General features: G+C 36.2%; 2 protein-coding genes and 1 long non-coding RNA gene across 3 annotated transcripts in view; 2 read left to right on the top strand and 1 right to left on the bottom strand.

Moving 5' to 3' along the window:
* The window catches only part of LOC121725965 (ubiquitin carboxyl-terminal hydrolase puf), a 34,770-nt gene extending 17,839 nt beyond the window's left edge, over positions 1-16,931 (bottom strand). Inside the window, exons 1-26 of the mRNA XM_042113166.1 lie at positions 16,759-16,931; positions 16,527-16,623; positions 15,610-16,328; positions 15,144-15,415; positions 14,365-14,583; positions 13,820-14,002; positions 10,825-10,909; positions 10,668-10,743; positions 10,085-10,197; positions 9,823-9,934; positions 9,133-9,292; positions 8,604-8,774; positions 7,006-7,133; positions 6,847-6,925; positions 6,449-6,663; positions 6,166-6,346; positions 5,888-6,038; positions 5,504-5,804; positions 5,056-5,245; positions 4,757-4,885; positions 4,404-4,583; positions 3,932-4,265; positions 3,727-3,851; positions 3,510-3,629; positions 1,136-1,261; positions 863-1,012 (exon numbers count right to left, since the gene is read on the bottom strand). Of these exons, the coding sequence (XP_041969100.1) occupies positions 863-1,012; positions 1,136-1,261; positions 3,510-3,629; positions 3,727-3,851; positions 3,932-4,265; positions 4,404-4,583; positions 4,757-4,885; positions 5,056-5,245; positions 5,504-5,804; positions 5,888-6,038; positions 6,166-6,346; positions 6,449-6,663; positions 6,847-6,925; positions 7,006-7,133; positions 8,604-8,774; positions 9,133-9,292; positions 9,823-9,934; positions 10,085-10,197; positions 10,668-10,743; positions 10,825-10,909; positions 13,820-14,002; positions 14,365-14,583; positions 15,144-15,415; positions 15,610-16,328; positions 16,527-16,623; positions 16,759-16,801 (4,659 nt within the window). The 5' untranslated portion in view covers positions 16,802-16,931. The remainder of the gene's footprint in view (positions 1-862; positions 1,013-1,135; positions 1,262-3,509; positions 3,630-3,726; positions 3,852-3,931; positions 4,266-4,403; positions 4,584-4,756; positions 4,886-5,055; positions 5,246-5,503; positions 5,805-5,887; positions 6,039-6,165; positions 6,347-6,448; positions 6,664-6,846; positions 6,926-7,005; positions 7,134-8,603; positions 8,775-9,132; positions 9,293-9,822; positions 9,935-10,084; positions 10,198-10,667; positions 10,744-10,824; positions 10,910-13,819; positions 14,003-14,364; positions 14,584-15,143; positions 15,416-15,609; positions 16,329-16,526; positions 16,624-16,758) is intronic.
* On the top strand, positions 329-8,045 carry LOC121726004. The gene is made up of 3 exons (XR_006035470.1): positions 329-342; positions 4,346-4,349; positions 7,953-8,045. It is a non-coding gene; the product is annotated as an uncharacterized LOC121726004 (long non-coding RNA).
* Positions 16,932-17,589: 658 nt separating the features above from the next.
* LOC121725972 (dol-P-Man:Man(7)GlcNAc(2)-PP-Dol alpha-1,6-mannosyltransferase) lies at positions 17,590-21,479 on the top strand. The gene is made up of 8 exons (XM_042113180.1): positions 17,590-17,788; positions 17,858-17,990; positions 18,090-18,263; positions 18,400-18,553; positions 18,663-18,807; positions 18,919-19,145; positions 19,519-19,659; positions 19,850-21,479. The coding sequence occupies exons 1-8, from the start codon at positions 17,663-17,665 to the stop codon at positions 20,955-20,957; spliced, it is 2,208 nt and encodes a 735-aa protein (XP_041969114.1). The 5' UTR covers positions 17,590-17,662; the 3' UTR covers positions 20,958-21,479.
* Positions 21,480-21,601: the final 122 nt, after the last annotated feature.

Consider the following 21,601-nt stretch of genomic DNA (forward strand, 5'->3'; position numbering starts at 1 on the left):
TTATATCCTTTCCCGGGACTCAAAGTATCTCGATACCAAATTTCGTTAACCAAGATATTATTATTAAAATTAACGAAGTTGCACAGCGGGTGGACCTGTTCCATTGCACTCTCAGTGAATTCACACTTAACTGCCTGTCTGTCATTTGTTATTAGAAGACAAATGATTACATTATACAAAGGTAATAATAACTTGTTTTTTGTATTATTTTACTAATTAATTTATTTTTAATCGTGGATAGATTTTATTTACAATTTTAAACTATATTTATTGATTAATTGGGTATATTTACTATTTATGGTTTTCAAATTGTTATTATTTTTATCGTTATAATTGTGGATAGTTATGAAATTATTATTTTATCACTAAATTTGTTACACAATTTTATGTAAGTACACTACTACTTATTTATTTATAATCACACACTAGTAGTGTGTGATTATAAATAAATAAATTTCAGCAAAATCGGATCAGCAGTTTAGGCGTAAAAAGGTAACAGACAGACAGACAGGCAGACACACATTCGCCTTTATAATATTAGTATGGATATGAATATTCAACTACACATTTCTTTTTTTATTATATCAGTCTAAAAGAAATCGGCGTCGTGCTAGATGTTATAAGATTTCATCATACACAGATTTTCAATACCTTTTCTTTGAATGATTATTGGCACCTCGTTCTAAGAAAACTATGATAGCAGGTACCAAGTAAATTTTTGCATGTTGTATATTATGTCAAGACTCAAGAGCCTTGTAACGTGTCAAAAGTAAAGACAAGGACAAAACACACACATGTTACATGTATAACCTTTTTTTAATTGTCAGAGAAAACGAAATACACATAGTGTTACATTTGTTACCTCGTGGTGATGCATGGGCTGCGCGGCGTGCGGACGCATGTCGGCAGCGCGCGGCAGGTGCTGCAGCAGCAGCGACAGTAGTGGCGTGAGCACGCCCACCTCGCCGCCCGCGCATAGCCGATACAATGCGCTGCCCGCCTCGCGACGAACCTGCGTAAATGACTCTTTCTTTTTAATAGTTGCAATTTTATAAAACTTACTTTGAAAAAACCTATTATAACGAAAAAAGATTTAAAATATAAACTAAAACTATCATATACAAAAATAACTCACCGCAGGATCCGCATCATCCAACAGAAGGCGGGGCGCGGCGCGTCGCAACGCCCACGCGAGCGCGCCCGCCGCGCCGCCGCCGCCGCGAGCCCACACGACGCACATGCGCATCGCATGCTGTACCACCTGCTCAAACATTACACGAAAATTTAAGGCTTCCTACAGAATAATTCTTATGTATACGTTATTATTGCTACTACTTCACATTTAAAAGCGTAAAAGATTTACATCAGGTCTACTAGGTACTTAATCTAGTTTTATTATGTCTTTGTATCCATTCAGCACAATAGACATAACGACCAGTAATTCGACTGCAAAGAGATGGACAGGTTTCAATATCTGTCAAATTCGACGGGTTTTACTAGGATTATAAATGGAATGTGCCTCGCACTGGCCAGAATAGACAGAATGATAGAGTATACCGACTTAGAACTGATGTTGAAATTTTTAAATTTGACGTATTATGACGAAAATCGTCGCTAGGGTTGTTAACTTGTCACCTACGAATTTAAAACTATGACATATTCGCTGGACGTGTTCCTCTTTGGTCGTATTGTTGTTTGTGTTTTGGCACATGCGATTAAAATTGTCAGAATCTAATTTTGAAATCTTTATTTAAAAATAAATTATATCAGCCAGCGCGAGGCACATTCCGTTCATAATCCTAGTGAAACCCGACGAATTTGACAGATATTGAAACCTGTCCGTCTCTTTGCAGTCGAACTACTGGTCGTTATGTCTATTGTGCACTGGCTGATATCATTTATTTTTAAATATTTTAAAATAAAGATTTCAAAATTGGATTCTGACAATTTTAATCGCATGTGCCAAAACACAAACAACAATACGGCCAAAGAGGAACACGTCCAGCGAATATGTCATAGTTTTAAATTCGTAGGTAACAATTTAACAACCCTAGCGACGATTTTCGTCATAATACGTCAAATTTAAAAATTTCAACATCAGTTCTAAGTCATCATCAGGCATCCTACTAATATTATAAAGGCGAAAGTTTGTTTGGATGTATGGATGTGTGGATGTATGGATGTTTGTTACTCTTTCACGCAAAAAATACTGAACGGATTTTAATGAAAATTTACAATAATATAGCTTATACATCAGAATAACACATAAGCTACAATTTTAACCGACTTTCAAAATGGGGGAGGTGTTATGCTCGTTTTCTTATATTCAGCGATTACTCCGCCATTTGTTAACCAATTTTCAAAATTTTTCTTTTGGTATATAGGGTATCATCCCAATTTGGTATTATATTCACAGTGGTGATCTGATGAAGGATCCATAAGTAATCGAGGGAACTCCTCAAAACTTATAGGGAAACATGTGGTGACTTCGGTTTCGTAAGAAGTATTCTAAGCATATGCTACCAACAAGTAAGATTTTGCACCGAGATTATACCTGGTATACCGTGGTTCGGAAGGTGCTGAGAGAAATCCTGATTCTTAATAGATACAAGTTTGGGAGTTTCGGCGTTGTTTTAAGAAAAAGAACAGAAAGCATAATATGCTACTATGCAAATTACATTCATCATCATCATCAACATCATCATCACTACCATATTATACCATTTCATGTCTTTTAGACCGAGACTCGAGTTTGTCAAGCGATAATTAAAAAAAATCTATACCTACCTAATATTATAAACCTGAAGAGTATGTTTGCTTGAACGCGTTAGTCTCAGGAACTACAGGTCCGATTTAAAAACTTATCTCAGTGTTAGATAGATCATTTATCGAGTAAGACTATAGGCTATATTATATTATCACGCTAGGACTAATACGAACGAAGAAACTCAGGAAAATGTGGGAAAAACGGGGGAAATATTTTTTGTGGGAAAATGTACGGTTTCTGTAAAATTCCTAAATTACCCTGGCGAAGCCGCGCGGGACATCTAGTACTCTATAATTCTGTCTACTCTGCATTCAGTCTACCGCATTGAAAACTATGTCAGCATTTTTTTTTAATGAAATGAGGGGGCAAACGAGCAAACGGGTCACCTGATGGAAATCAACTTCCGTCGCCCATGGACACTCGCAGCATCAGAAGAGCTGCAGGTGCGTTGCCGGCCTTTTAAGCGGGAATAGGGTAATAGGGGAGGGTAGGGATGGGAAGGGAAGGGAATAGAGGAGAGTAGGGAAGGGAATAGGGTAGGGGATTGGGCCTCCGGTAAACTCACTCACTCGGCGAAACACAGCGTAAGCGCTGTTTCACGCCGGTTTTCTGTGAGAACGTGGTATTTCTCCAGTCGAGCCGGCCCATTCGTGCCGAAGCATGGCTCTCCCACGCATATAATTTCATAATTCACAATCAAAATAAAAAGTAATTGAAAACGGTAGAGTATTCAAACACAAACCTGTGCTCGTCCCCAGAATCCAGTTTTGTATGTCGCCGGTTCTTTGACTGTAGCTGCCTCACAGAGAATCGATATTAAGCGCTCCGTCGTGTCTTCCACGTTCATAAGTGATAAAAGGGACTGAAATATTAAATTAAATTAAGATTTTTCTTGTTTTAACACAAAAATTCGTAGAAACGAATTTTGTAGCATTTATTTTATCAACAAACTGACTTACCGGATGTAATTTAGGTGTCTGCCCAAGCTCGGTAGTAGGTAGAGTGCCAATGCGACACAATAGCTGCAGTAAGAGAGCCAAGCAATCCTGCCTCCACTCGCTGTCATCGTTTCGTTGTAACACCCCTTTAATACAAAATAGTTTTAGCAATGTTCGAAATATTATGTAACTTTATTTTGATTTTACGTAATATCTAACTGCTTACCTGACATCATAATATCATAAAGCAATCTTAGCCCGCCTTTCTTTATAAACAATTCATTCCAATTTTCAGCGGACACTTTTTCGTCGTTTTGTGTTTTGTCAGAGCTTCCGGAAGTTTCCTTGGCATTTGGACTACCACTGTTCAAGCTCAGTTTGTCTATGATATGTAAAGAATACATCAGCTTCTGTGGACTCCTCGGGTCCAAGAGTTCCGGTAGCTTATTCTCCGTAACGTTTTGAAAATCTTCTAAAAGGGTGGGATTCAATGGTACCGCTTGAAGTATATCCCATACACGCCTCGACAAAAGCTGCGCTTTAGTGTGGGCGATGGGTTCCTGTGATAGTAAGACCAAAATAAGTAACATTAACAAATTGCGTTGGCTCATTTTTCTTTAGTTGATGGCCAAACTTTAAGCCTAGTATGTGAGAAATCTACTCTCTTATATTTTACTTCAATTATAACACAACCATACCCCAGTCGTGCCGGGCTCTTTCATCTGTCCCAGAGCCTGCATGAGCGTGAACAGCTGGTGGAAGTATATGGGGTCGAGCAGCAGGTGCGTGGGCAGGCGCGCGCGCGCCGGTGCGGGCTGCGCTGACGGCCACTCCGCCCATGCGCCGCGCGCGCCCACGCCCACCGACACGAACACCAGCTGCAACACACGCGTGTAACAAACAAATTACGGTGAGATAATGAGATTATAATTATACACATAATTTCACAGCTATTTTTATTAATAATTAATAATTGAGAAATAAATAAACTCATATTAATCTCATTTATTTATGTCAAGAATGCAATGCCGGAAAAATTAAAATATATCACCTGATTGTCCTTAAACCCCATATCATATAGTGTTCTTTCGTCGTAGTCGATCGTCAGCTCCTGGCCTTGGGTAATCATTCGCAACGGACCATCCGTTGATAGAGACGTTACGCCTTCTTCGCCTTGTATCTACAAGTGTTAAATTAGGATTTAATATTATACACGCACACACAATATCACACAAAAAATTTACAACAATTTGAACATAATTATTACATTTTCAACGTTATAAGTTATATTCTATTCAAATTAATAATTTTATAATATGTAGTATCATTTAAATAAATATTTAACATCACCTGTCTCTCCCACCAGACATGTACGTGTGCGCGCAGATGCGCCACCAAGTCGGACTGGTGCAGGCAGAGCGAGGCGCGCGGCCCCGCCCCTGCCGGCTGCAGCGTGATGCGCACACTGCCCGCGCCCGTCGCCCCGCCCTCCCACGCCCCACTCTCCGCCAGCGCCCAGCGCCGCAGGTGAAACGCGTACCTGGGATTTTTTGCATTTATTGTGTAGGTTCACTTCAATTTTTTTTCTTTTTTATTTTTTTTCTGACTTCATAAAAAATCCCCATAATGATAAAAGTCCGCTATCTTTATCTGACTACCGACCTTTCCAAATGTGTTAGAAAATTCTAAACAAACCTAGTATACATTTGTTATGAAAATTTATTAGTACTTTCGCTCTTGCGAAAGTGGTATTATTACAATGTTGAAATTAATAATATAGTCGTAATTAGATTCCTACCTCCTTTTAAATGTATCCAAGTGAGTTTTCAATAACAACAGGGCTCTCTGTATACACTGTAAAGCTGCTTCTTCTGTCATGTGCTCGTAAATATTTTGTTTATCTGACGGCTTATCCTGGTCCTTGCCTTCGAGAGCATCCTTATTTGTAGATGATCCTTCGCCCTCTTGATTTTTAGAAATGAGTCGTTCAGCCGCAGACGATAGGTGGAACATACATTTAGATACAAAATCATCCTCCTGTTGAAGCTGTTGTCCCATGTAATAGCTGTTTAAATACTGAATAGCGCCCATGGATACGTCTGAAATTAAAAATCATATTATATAATAATATTAAAAGCACTTTACCAAATATACGTAGAATTATATGTTTAACTGAAGTTACCTGTGCTGTTCGCTCTTAAAGCTATCTTCCATAAGTGGTCCATCGCTAAAGTATGAGGATGAGCGGAGTCTCTAGAGTCACCGGCACCGAGTGCCATACGCGCCAAGTTACAAAGTTGTTGATACAAGCTTAGGCCCATTATGCTTATTGTCTGTAAAAACAATAACAAATGAATTCACAGCATCACAAAGTCCAATACTTATAAACTTCGAGACTTCAAGGTATTCACTTATTGTAGAGACAATGATAAATCACAACTTATATGGTTAAAAACATACCTCGGGATCTAATGTAGGCATTTTTTCTATGTAGAGAAAGCGTAATGCGTCTAATCCTAAGGCGTGTTGTTCGGGGGACTTGGTATGAGAGAGAAGCCACGAGTATAAGCAGTCGGCGCACTCGCTGGTGCCGCGCACCACCAGACACTGCCAGAGCTCCTCGACTTGGTCTACCGTCAATCTGGGAACCCATATAAAGTTAAATATAAATATCTAACTATCTAACTAATAACAACGGCCAAGCTGCAACGAAAAACTAAATTGAGTGATTATTACTATTTACCTAAAGTATTGCGGCGAGCCGACCGGTGAAAAGATGGCGGTGAGGAAGTGCAGTCGCACGGTAAGCTCAGTGATGTGCGCGTACTGCTGTGCGTCCACCCCGCCCGCGCCACTCGCCCCGCCACCCACGCCCGCCGCGCGTTGTTCCACGTAATGACGTAGGTCCTCCAAGAACAGCCGCATCATACCGCGTTCTCGCTCCGCCCACATCACCACCTATATTTTAATCATTAAACAAAAAATATTTGTTCAATACTTCGATCACAGTTTCCAGGAAATGCTATTGTATTCTATTGTTGTCGCGATCACCGGTGCTTTTATGGGGCTTGAAGAATTAATTGCAAAAAAATTACATATTAAGATTTACTTGAAATGTATTGACAGAATAAAACAAATTACCTGATGCATGTCCATACCACGTAGCTGTTGAAATGAGGACAGTAACTTCGGCAGTAGACGCAGCGATACAGCTACAGATCTATAAAAACATTTAATGTTATTGCAACTTTAAGCTTCGCAATTAAATCTCAAGAGAATAAAGAAAATATAAAAATATACCTATGGTTTGCGAGATTGTCGAGGCAGCCCTCAATAAATTTGATTCGTATGAATTTATCAGTACTGAAACATAAAAGAGCACACAGTGCTTTTTCCGCCTCGAGCGCCAAGCCCTCTCCTAATTGTTCCTAAAAAAATAAATTAACCTCGTTAAACACCGTTCTATAAATAATAATTAATTGCATATTAACATAATAGCAGTGTTCAGTGAAGCAAAACCAAAAGCTATCATATATTGATACACGATTCAATTAAACTGATTAGTGATTACAAAAGATATTTTAGTAATTAACTTAAAAACTTTGACTGTGTCACAGCCCAATGTTTAACCCGCGACAGGCCTGTCCCACTCGCGCGTAAAGGTATCGAACTGTAAGTACCCCCCTACTGATTTCCCGGGTGGCAAATCAGTAGGGACTCACAAGCGAGCGGTGACGCACGCGCAAGATTTTTTCATCGCATATCTACTGTATACTGATCATAGAGGAATTTAATACATGATACTGATTTAACCACTGTGACAGAATCGCTATAAATCTGATAAAAATTAACAATTAAAAAAAAGGCTGATGAAATAATTATTATGCATTTCAATAAGGCTGATAAAATAATTAAATGCAAAAAGTAGATAAAAATATTCAAACATAGCAAATAAACCAATTCCATACAAACAAACACACAAACTACACAGAAATAAACATAAGTTACTACATTTAAGTTGTAAAAGTTTCCTGACCAGCTCCTGCACTATAATCGAATTCAAAACTACTATAAAATGTAGGTTGGGTTACTAAAATTTGATATTGTTATAAAAAGGTTTGTTATTCGTACCTATAGTTATTAAAAAAGATTATTTTATTTTCTAAAAGGTCAACCTTGATTTCGTAATAAAAGGTACGTGCAATGCCATAGAAAGAGAGCGCAGTTGTAGGTGAATATAATCGTAGGCACTGTGCGGTCGGTATTTGAACTTTGTAGTATTGTAGCATGAGTCGTTAATTCTTTAAACGGCTTTTCGGAGTGGATCTTCTGTTGTTATTAATTAAGTGAAGTAAATGGTTGTATAATTATTATAACTAGAGATCGCCCAATGGTCGAAATTCGACCTTAGTTTCAATGACATTAGGACTACTATCTATATTTTGTAAAAAAAAATATTGACTATCATTTTTTTTTAACTCTTGTCTCTGGGACTTAGCTGATCTCAGACTGGCCGTGTTAGCATTGTCTAATAGTATCTTAGATTCAATAAAAAAAAACTATAATCCATTTTCAATTTGTCAACTTGTTGTCAACAGACTTCAACCATAAATAAAAGAGTATAATTCGTATGTATAGGCTTGTCACTCAAAAATCTGTCATTTCTCATGTGTGTGTGTGTTGTAGTGTGTGTAATGTTTTATTTGTTAAAAAAATGTATGATAAAAGCATAATTTCAAAATAATATTAGTACTCCTTCACCATATAAACTATAACTGTGCAAAATTTCATGCACCTACGTTTTCCCCATTTTTCGTAAAAAGGGTTACAAAGTTTTTTGTTCGCGTATTAATATCATGATGGATTATTATAATGGATAGTTTGTTCATACGACTCACAATGGCGCCGTCCTGCAGCAAATCCCACAGCAGCGTGTTGCCGGGCCGGCACACGTCATCCACGTTGAAGGGCAGCGGCGCGGGCGCAGGCGATGGCGGCCGCGCCTCCCCACCGCACGCCCCGCCCCCACCTCCGCCCCCACCCACGCCGTACTCCGTCAGGCACTGCGCCTAATTATATATGTATTCATTTATTTAGCGGTTGACTCATATCAGCAAAATATGCAAAATTTGACAACCGCTACTTGCTTTGTGTTTAACTTCAGGCTTCTAGCACGCATAACGATGGTAAATGTCAGGCGTAACTCCAACATTAACAATAATTATTGGAGAATAATAAGAACATGATAATGATAAAACACCAGATCTAAGGGTGGTAGAGACTAGGGAGGGATACTGGGAGGTCGGGTGTAGTTTAAATTTGGGAGATGTTTTGGGTTTGATTAAAATATACAATGAAACCTCATCTATAGTTTTTCTTCATTCTTGCAAACTCTCAAAAAGGAAATGGCTTCTATTCTCTTCATACCTGTGCGGCGAGTCTTGCCAGCTCCTCCTCGCAGGCGGAGTCATCGTCGTCGATGTCCGGCAGGCGCGGCGCGGAGTGCGTCGACAGCGCCGACGACGCGCTGCCCTCCTCCTCGGACCGCCGCTTGTAGCTCTCCATCAGGCGCAGCTCCATTAGACGCCTGAGCAATATCATGGAATTTAAAAAAACCGTATCAGCTTAAAGAAGCCGCTCTAATACGCCTACTTAATACCAATATTGGCTGACACGCTATCTGTGTTTTAATATAACTAACTATTTGACCGAGCTTTGCTCGGTATTCGATAAAACACGAATAAAATGACATTTTCTAAAAATGATTCCTAGCCAGATCGATTTATCGCCCCCGAAACCCCCTATATACTAAATTTCATGAAAATCGTTGGAGCCTATTCCGAGATTCCAATTATATATTATATACATATATACAAGAATTGCTCGTTTAAAGATATAAGATAGCTAGTATGTGAATTGTGAAACTAAAGTCAAGGTTTGATCATACTCAAGAAACAGCCTCTCAAGGAAAGCTTGGGTGCTAAGTTTTGTTCATTTATATGTTCGCAGTCAGTTAATATGCCATAAGTACGTTACTTTATTATAAGATGTATTAATTAAAACAGCATCTCAAGAATGATCTTAAGCATAATGTTAGAGGTATTCGAAAAAAAAAACCTTGTATCAACATTTTCACACAGCAGTTGACAGTGCGCAGTATCACTTCCGGAGGACTCTTCCTCGACTTCAGAAACGGATTCCGCCAAGTCCGATGCTTTAATTGGGGCCGCTGTAAGAAACGGAAAAATGTTACACTTAATATTATTTTAACTTTCTGTAAAAATAAATATTTCAAAATGTTGTTCGATCAATTGATTTTATTTAATGAATAGTAAATAGAAGGTAATATACAACATGTGTACATGAACCATAAACTCACGCAAATGTCTTTTGCCCTTATGTCTTTTCTTGTATAGTTTCTTTTTTCGCGGACGAAGTAATTCCTCTGCACCGCTGCTGCCACTACCGCTGCTGCCTGCGCGTTTGCTACGCCTATATAAGCAATTCAAAATAAAATATTCTTATCACAGAATAAAAGTACAAATAAATGTATACTTTTATTACACATGCAAGGGTGTGCCGATTCCCGGGAAAGGGCATGAAAATTTGAATAGTTTCTATTCCTGCAAAATATTTGGTTCTCGTGTTGCATGCGATTAATAAAATAAGGTCTCCCTATCAACCCCCAAGCGGCACCCGGCTCCACGATCGAGGTATTAAGATAGGCGACTTGCCCATACACAAAAGTAAAATCACAATTTTACATATAATATGATTATAATATGTTTACTTTTAGGGCTCTTCACACATAACTGCGAATTCGCATCGCAAGTATCTGCGACAAAAGTCATAATAAAAAAATGACATTACGATGCGATGCGTATTTGCAGGTTTGTGTGGGAGCCCTAAAAGTATCATGGAGGTGGGTAAATATTATAATTTAAAGTATAATATTAACTTACTTCTGACAAGCTTTAAGAGCAGAACATTCCTTTTTTGGTAGATCATCGTTTGAACGTAGCCACGCTTCTTGTTCAGCTATGTAACAAAAGCAGGAATTTTATGTTTTATTTAAAAAAAACACAAATCTTAAAAGAACTTAATTGTTAAATATATTACCTGTCAAAATAATCTCACGCTGGTGTTTGCTCTGTTTTCTTGGTGTGGGGCCGGCATCTTCTCCAGATGTACTAAGCTCTTCACACTTTAAAAAAAAATAAGCTTTTTCAGAAATATTCTAAAAATGCTCACTTATCATGAGAATCATGTGAGTGTTTAACATGAATTTCCACAAAGAACGTACAATACAGTCAATTACATATAAATCTATACTAATAATATTATAAATGCGAAAGTATCTCTGTCTGTCTGTCTGTCTCGCTTTTACGCCAAAACTACCGAACCGATTGTAACGAAATTTTGTATACAGATAGTCTAAAGCCTGAGAAAAGACATAGGCTACTTTATTACTGGAAAAAGGGTTGTAAGGGGGTGAAAATACGAAAATTTGTTCAAATTAAGTTAGTTCCAAAAAATCATACTAGATGGAGCCGTGCGTCTCTTACATCGTGCTAACGCTTGCCCAACATCTTTCTATAAGAGTGGTATCCATCATACATTCGAGTTCCGATTTTTTTCGATTGTTATTTCTTTTTTACGTTATTTAATAAGTCAGTACTTTATATTATATACAGTGACGTAACCTTAAAGTGCCTTAAACCTTTACCCATAAACTATTGACGACGACTATAGACGACCTCTGTGGCTCAGTGGTGAGCGCGTCGGTAGCTCAAGCCGGGGGTCGCGGGTTCGAATCCCGCCGACGGAACAAAAAGTTTTCAATGTTCCCGGGTCTGGATGTATATTAAATATGTGTATGATATAATAAAAATCTAAAATATATGTATAGTATAAAAGTATTAAATATATTTCCGTTGTCTGGTACCCGTAACACAAGTCCTTTAGGTACTTAGCACGGGGCCAGACTGACGTGGTGTGAAGCGTCCATAAATATTATTATATTATATTTATCAATGACTAGCTGTTGCCCGCGACTTCGTCCGCGTGGACTTCAGTTTATAGCGCGCGATGTCAACAAAATTGGTGTCAAAAGCTTTTATAAAAAAACCCTGGTACCCCTTAAATCAATACAGCTGTGCAGTGTGCAAACAATAAGTACTTCATTTTTGTATGTTAAACTTTATATATTATGCCAAATTTTAAAGCTTATTTAGCCCCCCAATTACACAACTTTACCCATAAACTATTTATCATTGATAGGTTTAGCCCCAATTTCACCAACGTCTGTTAGTGTTAACAGCTTGTTAAAATATCCTGTCTTCTCTTTCATTCATATGAAAAACGAAACAGCTAACGTGATACTAATTCGAGCATTAACTTGAACAGTCGTTGGTGAAATTTGGTCTTAAGGTTACGTCACTGCCTGCACAGATAAAGTACTGAGTTATTTAATACCGTAGAATAGATATAACAATCGAAAAAAATCGAGACTTAAATGTAAGATGATACCACCTCTTATAGAAAGACTTTTGAGCAAGCGTCAGCGCGATGTAGAACACGCACGGCGCCATCTATTATGAATTTTTTGAACAAATTTACGACCCTTACAACCCTTTTTTCCAGTAAAAAAGTAGCCTATGTCCTTTCTCAGGCTTTAGACTATCAGTATACAAAATTTCATTACAATCGGTTCGGTAGTTTTGGCGTTTGGCGTGAAAGCGAGACTGACAGACAGACAGACAGACAGAGATACTTTCGCATTCATAATATTAGTACAGATTATGTGCACACTGCACAGCTGTTTTTGGGTATTTTGATTAATTAAGGGCCGCGCTACACCGGAATAGCAGCGGCGAGGCGAGCACTTTCAGCGCTGCCATTCCGGTGTAGCGCGCTGCGCGGCCCTAAGAGGGGTACCACTTACCAGGGTTTTAAAAAGTTTTTAAATTTGACACAAATTTTGTTGACACCGCGCGCTATAAACTAAAGTCCACGCGGACGAAGTCGCGGGCAACAGCTAGTTATGAATAAAAACAATAATATATAATAAAGTAGGTATGATTAGTTCTGTTATAATAATGAAGTAAAAAATAAAGCGCCATCTGTTTTCATATATTAGAATTAAAATGTAAAAATATTTTCTGGATGGAATACAACACACAACACACTCGAACTCCTTAGAAATGCAGTAGGAGTTCTATAAGATAAGATAGATTGATTATTATTATAGCAAGTGATAATATTATTAAACATAATATTCTAACGTATTAAAAACTATAAACAGAAAACATAATAACTAATAAGTATGATTAGTTCTATGTTACAACGAAGTAAAAAAAAGCGCCATCTGTTGAATCGTATTAGAACTAAAATGTTCATTGCATCGCGTCGATATATTTCTGGATTTTTTATAATATTATACATAAAATATATTTAAGATTTTTGAAATATTATTTTAATACACATCCAAGACCCAGGAACATTGAAAACTTTTTGTTCCGCCTGCGGGACTCGAACCCAGGACCCCCGGGATGAGCGCTGGCCACGCGCAATGCGAAGTAATTTTCATCGATATTTTCATGGAAATAAGATATTTTCCCACATCAAAATGTAGCCTATGTCCTTTCTCAGACTCTAGAATAACTGTGTACAAAATTTCATTGCAATCGGTTCAGTAGTTTTGGCGTGAAAGCGAGACAGACAGACAGACAGACAGACAGACAGACAGACAGACAGACAGAGATACTTTCGCATTTATAATATTAGTATAGATAAATAGTTTATGGGTAAAGTTGTGTAATTGGGGGGCTAAATAAGCTTTAAAATTTAGCATAATAATAAATAAAGTTTAATTTTAAAAAATGAAATATTATGTGCACACTGCACAGCTGTTTTGATTTAAGGGGTACCAGGGTTTTTTTTATAAAAGCTTTTGACACCAATTTTGTTGACATCGCGCGCTATAAACTGAAGTCCAGGCGGACGAAGTCGCGGGCAATAGCTAGTACTCAATATATCCAAATCTAATCTATGATATTTGGTTGATAATAATATTAATAATTAAACTTGAATTTTATTTACAATATACACTTACAGGATCATCGTCCGAGTTAGTTTGGTCCATACTAACGCTGGCCTCAGAAGAGGAGCGATGGTGCGGCTTGCCGGTGGGCGGGGCGAGGCGCGGGGGCGGCGGCTCGGGGGCGGGGGAGCCGCCCGCGCCGCACCCCCCACGCGCCCACATCGCGCGCATCAGGGCCGATGCCAGGTACAAGCTCTAACATGATCAATATTAATTTATATTAATCTTACATAGAATTTGATATAGTCTTGGTTGGTAACTGTAAAGTTAGCGCCTGACTAGTAAATTTTATGAGCCAATAAATGTTTAACAGTGCCTTTAATTTATTTATTTATTTAAATCGCACGTATTTGCACATATATATACTGTAAATTCTGTATGTTGTTCATAGTTATGTCTGCACACATTTTGAGGCTTGTTCATACAAACACAAACTTGAGTTTGGTCAGGACTCAGGGGCCATCTATTTTAATTTATGATTCTTACTTCATACATGAATTCTAATTCAACTTAAATTATTATTTATATCAATTTTGAAATGAAGTAGAAATGCTCACCTGTTCGGTGTGCTCCTTTGGTGGTAATGCACATAGTAAACTGTAGAGATGAGCACAGGGCTTTGGGGCTAATGCTCTTATAAACCCTGGTAACAGATCATACACTTGACGCCCACAGTGCTTCAGTTGTGCTGCGGCCCAAACCAGCTCAATATGCTCGGGAGTTACACGACCTTCCACAGCCAAAAACTTGAGAATCATGTGAGACTGTTTTATTACCTGTGTTACAAAAAAAATACATAAGTACATCAATTTAAATTATTTTCACAACCTAGACATAAAAATTGTTATTATACCATTAAGTATATTTCGGTTGTCTGGAAGAAGCTGCTTAAAGCAGTAAGACTGCCTTTTTGCACAATTTTGTAAATTTTTATACTTTGTTTGTTGTTATTTCTTTTGTGTGCTTTTTATGTCTTTTTTGTGTTTTTTTTTTTTGAAAGAATTTATTATTATTATATTTCAATATATTGTTGTCTCGGCATTTATGCCGGTAAATGATTCAGGTACGGTACGGTATGTGCCAAGTACCTGACTCAATTTGTGTCAGGAAAATATCATGATCGTGATGTAGTGAAAGATGGTGATGAATTTAGAAACCTTCGAACTATGGAGTAAGTGTCAGTGACGATGGATTTTTTGTATATTGATGTATGTGTTTTTGTTTAGGTTGAGTGTTTTCAGAGCAGCAATGAGGGTCTTTGGGATGACGCCAGTGGAGTTATTATTTTTATTATTAAGTACAAAAAAAAGTTTGTGCATTGATAATAATATATTACCTCAACATGTAAGTTAGGTCCAAACAAGTGCTCTATAATATTGTTATTTGTCAACCATGAGGCCAATTGCTGTCCCGCTGCTTCCGCATCAGCCGTGGGCTCACCGGCGCACAGGTCATTGTGTGCGGCAATATGTGCATTAATTTGTGCCACGCCAGCCAATCTCATTGTTAAGGTGCTACTATTAAAATATTTAAACGCCAATGCAAGGCCATCACCATCAAATGCTAGGGGAGCATCCAAAGGTTCTTTTGCTGCACCCCACATAAAATCTAAAACAAAAAAGAGACTTAAATAGGGAAACAAAAAACTTTTATCTATCATGTTTTGCAATATAGCCATTACATTAAAGTAAAAATGTAATTATATGATAATTAATATGGTGTTGAAGACTGCAATATTAAATACATATCTTATTAGAAAGGCACCCTATTTTCCTTTACAATTTCAAAATTGATTTTCTTACCTGCCATTGATTTTACTGCATTAGCTCTTAAATCTTTATCCTCTAAGCTGCACATATACTTTAATATTTTACTTCTTAGTGGCATAAACAGTTGCGCCACAGCTCTAAAGTTTAGCCAAAGCTTCAAATTACCAACAGCTGCTACAATCGCATGTGCCATAGACAGAGGTAGGTTACTAGATGTTGCATTTTCAAACACAGATGTCATAGCACAAACTCCACCTAACTTACAAAATAGTGTCACATTTCTTAACAGATATGCCGGAATTTCTGTATCATGGAGGTCACAATAAGAACTCAAGTTGGATATCTCTTGTGCTGAAAGATCATCTAAGCGACTTAGAGCTGAATGTTTACAGGCTAAGTACAATGGAAAATTAAGTAGAAATATCTTTGACACAATATGCATAAGCTTTTCTTTTTGCTGCATATGCCACCCGTCATACTCTGAATTTGATGTTGGTTGTTTGGTGCTTTTGCTCTCATTGTCAGGTTCTTCCTGAGAAGAGGGTGTTTTGGGCTCATTCTCTGTATTATCATCTTTGTTGTTTGATGTACTTGAACTACCTTGTTCGACTTTTTCATTTGAAGATTTTTCTGAAGTAACAAGTTCATCTTTCAAAAGTTTCAGTTGGCATACAGATGAACAAAGTATACTTTGCACCACAAGGTAAAATCTTTCAAAATTTTTAACATCTCTATAACAACACATACATTGTCTGAAAAAAGAAATATTACAAAGTTTTATTTGTTCTAGACAGGCATGCATTATAATATGTATTTACTAATAAGATTTTTTTGTAAACACTAAACACATACTACTGTGATCCAAATACTAATTGCAGGTTTTGCATTCAACTATATTTTGATATAAAGCTTAATTGCATGAGATACGTAACTATCTGGTAAATAAATACCTTTGCGGCCAAGTAAGTATGTAGTTTAGAACTGTTTCGAGCTCTGGCTGTGTTATACTGGGATATTGAGTCACATCATCGGTCAACCTTGTTTCACCTAAAAACGAGTATAATAAACTTTAAATAGGTGTGAATGATTGAGTTTTTAAGCGCTGAAAGTATGTGAAATTATACAAAAATAAGAAAATTGTGCGAAAGCAAATGGTTAAAATTTCGAAACAAAGTAACTTACAGTTAATCAAAAGCTGTGAAAACTCAGAACAAACATCACACATTCTTATTGCTTTAAATAAATTATAAGCGAAATATTGTTAAAATATTATCGCCAATCGCATATTATTTGTAGAATACACCATTATTGATATTTCCCTTTCAGAAAACGATCACTTCCATTTATGTCACAGAATCGTTCCACCATTGTTGTCAAAAAACGTTTTTTTTAGAATCTTGTTTTTTTTTTCGAAGTGCACAGCCGTTACAGTCAAATAAACATTATTCAGCTTGGTAGAAATGAGTTGAAAATTCTTTAAAATTCTTTCAAAGAAATGAATAATGAATAAGATTTTTGATTATTTACAGTGAGGATCAAGATCTGAGTCTTACGTCATTTTAGAGTCAGGAATTCATGACAGTTTTGTGAGTCGTGAGCGTGACACGACTCATTAGTCACGACTGGGTCAATGTGAAATATTATCTTTATATCTTTAAACGAGCAAATAGCGATTCTTGTATTATGTATATAATATATAAATATTATATAATTGGAATCTCGGAATCGGCTCCAACGATTTTTATGAAATTTTGTATGTAATATGGGGTTTCGGGGGCGATAAATCGATTTAACTAGGAGTCATTTTTAGAAAATGTCATTTTATTCGTGTTTTATCGAATACCGAGCAAAGCTCGGTCAAATAGCTACTTTTGTATAATATGAAAATGGTGTCTTGGTTGTTAAAAATAAAACCATCATATTAAAAAGAAATACCGTCAGTATCGATTGACAACTATTGACATTTCTCAATGATGTCAAGATTGTCAACTAGGATGTCAATGTCAGTTTTCAGCTGTTTTCTATTTATAGAAAAATGGATTGAGCATTAATTTGCAATATTAAATGTGTAAATTAAAAATAAGAAATGGTTCAGTTACTATATATTGTAGCCAGCTTGCATGTGCTACTATGTCCTTTTACAAAAGTCGAAGAAAGTTTCAACATACAAGCCATTCATGATATTTTATTCCACCGCTTTAACCTAACTGAGGTATGAAAAAATCTAATTTTGGATGTTGTTAAACTTGTACGAATAAATTTATCAAAACTTTTTTTCCAGTATGACCACAAAGAGTTTCCAGGTGTAGTACCGCGAACATTTGTTGGTCCATTAATTATTTCAGTTCTGTCTTCACCCATTGTTGGAATATTTCACCTACTTGGAATCAACAAATTTTGGGTACAATATGTTGGTAGGTGTATTGCAGCAAGTACATTATACATAGATGTACAACTTAATGTTCATTTTCCAATTAATGTAAGCAGGTACTAATCATCCTCATCCTTTACAGTGCGTCTAACTTTAGCTCTTGTCGTAATAGCAGCATGGAGTCGACTTCGAAACGCCATCAAAAAACAGTTTGGAAACCCCTTTTCATGGTGGTTCACTCTAATTACCATAACCCAATATCATTTTATGTTTTATATGAGTCGACCATTACCTAACATTACTGCTCTGCCTCTTGGTAAGTGTTGTGATAGTAATTCATTTAATAGTTTATGGCTATTTAAAATTAATTTTAGAGTTTGTTATATTTTATTATATTGAAGTATGGCACACTATTGTGGTAACCAACATATTTTCATGCTACATTTTTTTAGTTCTACTTGCATTTGAAGGATGGCTATCAAGCAATTACAAACAATTCATAATCACAGCTGGAGCATCTATTGTCATATTCAGATCTGAACTTTGTTTACTCTTTGGACTGTTCCTCATAATAGATTTACATTTTAAAAAAATTACTTTAACAGAGTAAGTATTTTTTTTAAATATAATAATATGACCTTTCCCAGTGCTCAAAGTATGTCCATACCAAAGTTCAATATAATTCAAAGAAGAATTAACTTTTAGTATTTTTCAGACTCTTAAAAATCGTGGTTCCAGCTGGAGTGGGTTTGGTGGCAGTGACAGTGCTGATAGACTCAATGTTTTGGGGTCGGCTTCTGTGGCCTGAAGCAGAAGTTTTTTGGTTTAATACAATATTAAACAAGAGCTCTGAGTGGGGTGTATCCTTTTTATATGCAAATTTTTATTATTTTAAAACAATTATTTCTTTTTCTTTGAAGAAACTATTACAAGTTGTCTTTCTAAAAATCAATCCATAACTCAAGAAACAGACCTCGCCATTTTTGTGGTATTTTTATTCTGCACTGCCTCGAGGCCTTGGTCCAAGTATGGTGTTGATTCCAATGGGTCTTTACCTTGAAAGACGTCTCATACCCATTGTTGCCCCAGCTCTTACATTCATATTGATATTTTCTTTCTTGCCACACAAAGAATTAAGATTTATTATATATGTATTTCCATTGCTTAATATGGCATCAGCAGCTGCTTGTTCATATTTGTAAGTTATTTTGAACTAGATGACGCCCGCAACTCCGTTGCGCCAAAATTCTTTTATCATGCGGGAACCGTACATTTTACAGCAATAAAGGGTATCCTATAATCTTTCCCGGGACTCACAGTATCCCCATACCAAATTTCAGCAAAATCGGTTCAGCGGTTTGGACGTGAAGAACAGAGGTGGTAGGCCTCATGTAGATGTTCTAAAAGTGTTAACTTTGATAACCTATTTAGAAATAAATATTTTCATTTCAGACAGCTGACAGATGGACAGACAGACACACTTTCGCATTCATAATATTAGTATGGATGTTTAAGTATTTAAACTTTTTTCTTTATATGAAATCTTTTAAATAAACATTTATATTTTTTAGATATGTTCGGCGCGGTAAAGCACCTGTATTTGAATTGCTGTTCTGGGGAGCAATGACAATAATCATCTGCAATGTTATATTCTCTGTGACATTAGTTTTAGTGGCTATGACAAACTATCCAGGTGGAATGGCAATAACAAAGTAAGCTAATATTGATATTTCAGACTAATATTGATATTAATTATTTTTTATTGTGTGAAAAACTACATGTGAAATTGTCGAAAGTACTAATATCAAAATAGTCATAATATATTGATTGTATGTACCTTATGTAAATGTAGGTTTAAGTATGTTTATTGTTTTGTAATTTTGTTTTTTTCCCATGTTGCAGATTCCACAAAATTATGAAAAATGAGCCTTTTGTTAATGTTCATATTTGTAACTTAGCGGCTCAAACAGGTGTGACTAGATTTACTCAAATACATGATCACTGGATCTACAGTAAAAATGAGTCACTAAATACTGAAGACTTACTGCACTATACTCATTTGCTGATCGAAGCTAAAAGTAAATATTCCCCGACTATCAAATCATTCACTCAGACACATCGGATTTTGGACAGCACAGAATCTTTTCACCAGATTGCAGTAAATTACAAATTATTTCCACCTATAAAAATAAGAACCAAACCAGCAGTCTTTATTTTAGAAAAAAATAACTATAGGAGTAATATAAACATAGAAGTAGACGAAAAATCTACAAACGAAGTATATCTTGAACAAACTAATAATGAGAGTGAAGAACTACAATCAGAAGAAATACTAGAAAACGAATTTAAAAGCAAAGACGATGAAAGGATTAATGAAACACAAAGTGATGAAATTGTAGACGAAGTCTTGATAGAAGATGAAATAAGTTTAGATTCCCTTGATACAAAAATCGATAGTGATAGTCCTGACAACAGTCCAAAAAAGGCTCCGCCGAATAATAAAATATTCGATGAACTAAAGGCATACAGAAAAGAAAAGAAGAAAAAAGCAATGTTAAAAATTAAATCAGAAACTCGTAAAGAAGTTGTAGCTTCTGCTAAAGAGAAACTCAAGGAGTTTATGAAACGTCATAAACATAATTCTGAAGCACTGCCAAAACATATCGAGGAGTCCATTGATGAAAAAGATAACATAATAGAAAGTGATGGAAGAGGTGATATACCAGAGGACGAAATACTTAAGGAGACTGATATCCTTGAATCTGAAATCCAAACAGGTCCAGTTATTATAACTGACGAGAATATAAGAAGTGTGGAAGATTCAAGTAATTCTATAATTGCCAAAGAGAACTTGGACAATATTGTTGATGAAGTTATAATTCGACTAATAGATAGACATCTTTACGATGATAAAACAAAACCAGAAGATATTACCGCTCAAGATAGGCAAATAATACAAAAAATAGTAGAAGAAGTGTTATCAGAAAAAATGAATTACACTAAAAATTAAAATGTGGTTACATTTAAAGTCTATTTATACAGTTAAATAATTGGTTACAACAGTCAAATATACTTTACCATTGGTATTGCAATTATGTGTAAAAATGTAAGTACTAAATACATAAACTTTAGTGCATGGAATGAATGCATTAGTCATCACTCATCCAACCATGTCTGTTAGTCAAATAATACAATGGTTTTGATGTTTTTTTGATTAATTATATTTTTACATTATTTAAATGATTTAGTCAATTTGCCGCGCACGATTTATTGTAAATACACATCTTCAATAAATAAAATTACATATCATATCTATGTAGTAACTATAGTACCTGTTAGGCTGGCTCCACCTTAGTGCCCATTACACGTAGCATAGTGCTCCGTCGCTCAAACGTACACGCGGCGTCCGCATTGTTCACACGCTCGACAATCGCGCACGCCCAATTTAGGACCAGCTCAGATAGGGTTAATATTATGTATGCAGTGTAATAATTTAAAGTTTTTTGTACATAGTTTGTTTTAATAAATGTAGTTATTTTATATATTTGGCTTTTTATGTGTTTGGCCAGGAACGTAAAAATATTATTAGATAAAAGAAAACAAGATAATTAATTTCTAGAGAAATGTATTTTAAAACAAAATTTTCAATTAATA

This window comes from Aricia agestis, chromosome 4 (assembly GCF_905147365.1).
Source record: "Aricia agestis chromosome 4, ilAriAges1.1, whole genome shotgun sequence".
Classification (NCBI taxonomy): domain Eukaryota; kingdom Metazoa; phylum Arthropoda; class Insecta; order Lepidoptera; family Lycaenidae; genus Aricia; species Aricia agestis.

Coding starts and splice junctions, on each gene's coding strand:
- LOC121725972 (XM_042113180.1), top strand. CDS start 17,663: ATGGTTCAGTTACTATATATTGTAGCCAGCTTGCATGTGCTACTATGT. Junction 17,789..17,857: donor ACCGCTTTAACCTAACTGAG/GTATGAAAAAAT, acceptor CTTTTTTTCCAG/TATGACCACAAAGAGTTTCC. Junction 19,660..19,849: donor GGTGGAATGGCAATAACAAA/GTAAGCTAATAT, acceptor CCCATGTTGCAG/ATTCCACAAAATTATGAAAA.